This window comes from Habropoda laboriosa, unplaced genomic scaffold (assembly GCF_001263275.1).
Source record: "Habropoda laboriosa isolate 0110345459 unplaced genomic scaffold, ASM126327v1 scaffold597, whole genome shotgun sequence".
NCBI lineage: Eukaryota > Metazoa > Arthropoda > Insecta > Hymenoptera > Apidae > Habropoda > Habropoda laboriosa.
Window position 1 is genome coordinate 467,168 of NW_017100768.1, and position 4,719 is coordinate 471,886.

At 30.5% G+C, this 4,719-nt stretch overlaps 1 protein-coding gene across 3 annotated transcripts; it reads right to left on the minus strand.

The window, feature by feature from the left end:
• Positions 1-145: 145 nt before the first annotated feature.
• LOC108577207 (DET1 homolog) lies at positions 146-2,961 on the minus strand. Of its 3 annotated transcripts, none has more exons than XM_017940336.1 (9): positions 2,885-2,961; positions 2,158-2,670; positions 1,914-2,051; positions 1,706-1,850; positions 1,521-1,629; positions 1,238-1,430; positions 860-1,143; positions 530-736; positions 146-329 (listed from the first exon to the last, which is right to left on the minus strand). In XM_017940336.1, the coding sequence occupies exons 2-9, from the start codon at positions 2,563-2,565 to the stop codon at positions 146-148; spliced, it is 1,668 nt and encodes a 555-aa protein (XP_017795825.1). In that variant the 5' UTR covers positions 2,566-2,670; positions 2,885-2,961. The 3 variants fall into 3 exon arrangements, with proteins under 3 accessions (XP_017795825.1, XP_017795827.1, XP_017795826.1); XM_017940338.1 differs by lacking the exon at positions 2,885-2,961 and adding an exon at positions 2,762-2,828; XM_017940337.1 differs by lacking the exon at positions 2,885-2,961 and adding an exon at positions 2,757-2,816.
• Positions 2,962-4,719: the final 1,758 nt, after the last annotated feature.

Here is a 4,719-nt window from a genome sequence, read left to right on the forward strand (position 1 = left end):
ACGAATATATACCCCCTAATTATTTTGAAAATTGTTCAATTCAATAGAGTTAATTATTATTATTAAAACTGTACAATGAGATCGTTTTTGTTGGAAATAAAATGTAAAGATGGTACAGTATTTAGACATTTCGATGATAGGTCAGTCAAACGTGCCTAACATGGAAACTGACGATGTATTCAGCGTTCGTTCGTTGAACGGAAATAGCAAACGGATCTGTCGGATGGAACGTAAATGCAACCAGTCGCCTTGCAGCTGTAGGTGTTGTGCGTCCTAGCATTCCCGCGTACATTCGAAATTTTAAGAGGCCAGAATCACGGGCATAAAACCTATAAAAATAATGTGATAGCATTAAATGGTTATACCTATGTATGTGTGAACCACTATTAAAACTACTTGTAATATTTTCATAAAAATAACTTTAATAATCTATAGTAATGGCTTACACGAACATCGCGAATTGAAAATTTATAGATCATAATTTTAGCGAGTAATTCTGGTAAATATTGAAAATCAAAATTATATGTACCGTATAGGATGCTCGCCGCAAGCCTTCGGACGCTCCATCATGGATACCCATTTATCATCATAACAAAATAGAGATAAGTCCAGATATGGAGAACTAGAGTACGATTGAGCGCATATCGGCAATTGAGCAAGTAATCTTTTCGTAGCTTCTGTAACACCACCATACCTGGCACTTACTATTGTTTGTTTGAATCTTTGCTGTAATAATCTATAATAAAACTATATGTTAACGTTATGACTAATTGGCGGTATATTGCTCTACAGAATGTTTTACAAAGTTCCAGCTTCTTTGTTGCTCAATATTACATCATACTCTATTCAAATACTATACCTTGCATAGATGTTATTGGATGGTGAACACATATACTGACAATCGCTACTCATTCTAGCATTTCTGAAGAAATCACTAAAGTTTTCAAATTGTGTCAACAGTTGTGTGGATGCGTTATCATACGCAGCTAATATTTTAGCAGTAACCATATCATAAACCACCAAAAGTGCCGGTTGCACGTTAGGTTCATTTGCTTGAAGCGTTGCCACTTCCTCACTCGCAAATCTTACAAGTATATGATTTGTATCTAATAATTGCATTTTCCACATTCGCAATGCATTTAACTAAAATATTTATTAGTGTTCAAATTATCGATATTTGAAACACTATTATGTTTAAAATTATACGATTGTGTATGTTTAAATTTTTATACAATACTTGGTCAAAATATTGATAGAAACGCCTTAATTCATATGGATCCTTTGTTGTATCGCTAATGTACGCTGCTCTTTTGTACAGATAAACCAATAATTTGTGCTTAAGACTGTTTATTGTAACATCTCTAAATGGGCGGCAGTTTACTCCTGGACAAGCGCTTGTAACCAAGTAAGCATCATCCTCTAAACAAAACCTGTTACAAATTGGAATCAGTCATTGACAGCATAACAACAGTTATTAGGATAAATGTGAAACAAAAGACGCTTTTTTAAACATCTGGTACCTTCCTATTGTTCTAACATTAATAAACATTCCATCAAGAATTTGAAATATGTGAATGGTTTGATGTTGCACAGATAATACTGCCAATATATCTTTATAGAGATAGAGGCCTGTATAAATAAAAATATTTATCGAATGATCTGGAACATTTTATTTGTAAACTGTATGAAATTCAAAAAGGCTTACCCTGATTGTGAGATAAATATATTTTGTCTACTTTAAAATGTCTAGTATCGCATAATTTTCCCCCACGTAAATCAACAAGATGTAAACTATAGTCTTCAAGTGGTGATCTGGGATTTGGAGTTAATGCTTCATTGTTAGAGTAAATCTGAAAGAATAAAATTTAATGATAACAAATGATTTATTAATTGTTACTTGATCAAATTTTTACCTGGTAAAAATGTGGTCTTAATTCATCTGGAATATGAGCAGCTGAACCAACAATCACATATCGACCATCGTCAGTAAACAAACTGCATTCTCTGTTTAATTGTTCATTACTTTGAACTACATTCACAATCCATTTAGCCTACAAATATCATAATACGTGTTGTTATCCATTTGTCCTTTGATAATCATTTCTTGTATATAAATGAAACTATTATATTAAAAGAACATACTATAATGCAAGGTACCTTGAAAAATCGACTAAAAATGTTACTTCTTATTTGGAAACTGCGTTCATCATTTTTATGACCAATATATTCTCCTTCACAATTTGCCAATAAATCAGCAGCTGCAGATGCACCACAATATTCGTAAACTTCTATGGAAGTTTGATCAGCGCTAAAAGCTATTAAATAACGACCATCGGGACTAAACTTTCTGAGAAAACATGGAGGTTTCTCTACATTCATAACAGTAAAGTTTGGGAATACATTTTGATAAAATTGTCTGGCACTGTGCACATGTGTCCCTGGATAAGGACAACCAAATGTTTCCCGCCGCTTTAAGCGTACCACTATATTCTGTGGACCTATTTTACGAGGTTTAATAGGGCAAGGTTCTGTCACGTATTCAATCTTTGCCTCCTTTTCAGCCATCCCTTACGAATGTTTGGAACATACATCAGAATATTCATTTCACTTAATATATACGTACGTTTAAGCGGTACAACGTGCAAGTATTCTTATCTTTTTCAAGTTTAACTGAAAAAGATTGAAACAATATTCTATTGGTTATGTTTAATACATCACACAATTACATATAATTTTAAGACTTAAGTTAGGCTTACATTACCAATTTTAAAACAAAATTATATTTGTGTAATAGTATTATCGCTTTATTCAAAATCTCAAGGTTTTATGTAAAATTTTCAAATAAGGAAACTTTTCTTTTATCCTTCTATTCAAAGTAATTTACCATGTTAGTTTAGGCATTCTTCATTTTCTTTTATTTCTCCACTATTCAGTTTGTACAAATGTAATCCAATTTAACAACTTCGAACACATCAATTTTTTTTTATTCCTTTATTTATAAGAAACACTTCATTACTACATACAATTTAATGGTAATATTCTCGTGTGTAGCTGCGTATACGCATGGGTAGACATATGCGCATGTGCGAACTGCATAATGATTAACCTGTACAAATTATATATAAATTTACAACAAATATTAAATCTCTTAACATTAAGTACCTGTCAAAAATGTGAAAAGTATAGATATGTATTTCTCAACGAGGCAATAATAATAACCTATATAAATTGGCACTCGAATAGTTTACATAGTTTTGTTTCTTGTAAATATGAGGTGTTTACATTAAAGATTAAATTATTTATAATTTTCCTAGATACATATCAATTTCAATATGTTCAGTTACACGCAATATATTTTTCTTTAGTATTATGTAATGTATAACGTAATATGTACTAAAATTATTAGTACTACTGCTATGACATTACTATTAGTGCTACTGTTGCCATTATTACCACGGCTATACATTTTTATGCTATCTGTTAAATATTTATTACACTTAGACTTTTTGAACAAAAACCGTTTATTTTCAAAATTTTTTACAATTTTTTTTGCAATTAAATAATATTTAAATACGTAAATCAAATACATTATTGTTTTCAATTACAATTTTGTTTTTTCCCCCATTTGTTACACTTGAAAACAGACAACATAAAAAATTCAAGTGCATTTTATTAAATATACCATGGAAATAAGTTGGATTTCATTGTCCTACAAGGGCATTAACATTAGAGTTTATAGCATTTTATGTAATATGGCAAATTGAAGGCGTGTTTGTATATTGATATTACAGGTAATGACAACCTGAGTTGTTGTGTAATATGTTAAAACCTATAAAGTTAAACATAGTACGCGGCTGTACCTAAATGCTACCCGCATTGTCTACTGTATCCATATACCTACGATATTTGAATTGATTATCAGCTGTGAACTACAAACGACCAAATTTGTATTTATACCAACCGCGTGATAATTCAAGGATAAATAAACAAGTCGTATATCACGACTAATACTTGATGTGATTTATTTATGCATGACTGGAAATCAATTTAACGAATGAACAAAAAGTGGCACAAATCATAGAGAATTTCGTTATTTTTTCATTTCTTATATCGTTTCCATTGTGTTATTCTTCCACATATTTGAGTATACATCATACACCAGCGTTAACCGAATAAAATATTTATAAAAGATCAAAGTAAGATGTATCGATCAGAATTTGTAAGAAGATACTGGTGCAAACATTTGGTTTCAAAGAAAAAATAATACACGCAAGAATGTCAATGACTCAATTTTAAACAATTCTTAAATTCAGAAGAGCATATGATGACATAGTAAAGTAGCATCAAAAACAAACACTATCGCGAATAATTAAAAAAGAATATGCTAAGAGGAATTGAGTTAAATAAGTTTTTGTCTAAGTTGCACAAAATTAAAATCATTAACATCCGTACCATTTCTTTTATGTGTAATAAACTTTCTAGACTTAAATTATGTTACTGTATTTTTCTTTGCAAATATTGTGCTACTTTAAATTTATTAAACATCCAAATCCAAATTTTTAAGAAGAAAGATACATTCTTTTCAAATTTCAAACACGTTTGTTTAAGAAACTTAATAAACTGCGCATTTTTGCAAACTATGAGATAGCACGTATGCATGTGTGTATATACACACACACACATTATACATATACATATATATATATATACACACGCACA

What these genes read in the sequence shown, in the direction of transcription:
- LOC108577207 (XM_017940336.1), bottom strand. Translation starts at nt 2,565, where the DNA reads ATGGCTGAAAAGGAGGCAAAGATTGAATACGTGACAGAACCTTGCCCT. An exon ending in TAAGACCACATTTTTACCAG is followed by an intron (nt 1,851 to 1,913) that starts GTAAAAATTTGA and finishes TTATTCTTTCAG; the next exon opens with ATTTACTCTAACAATGAAGC. An exon ending in AATGTTAGAACAATAGGAAG is followed by an intron (nt 1,431 to 1,520) that starts GTACCAGATGTT and finishes AATTTGTAACAG; the next exon opens with GTTTTGTTTAGAGGATGATG.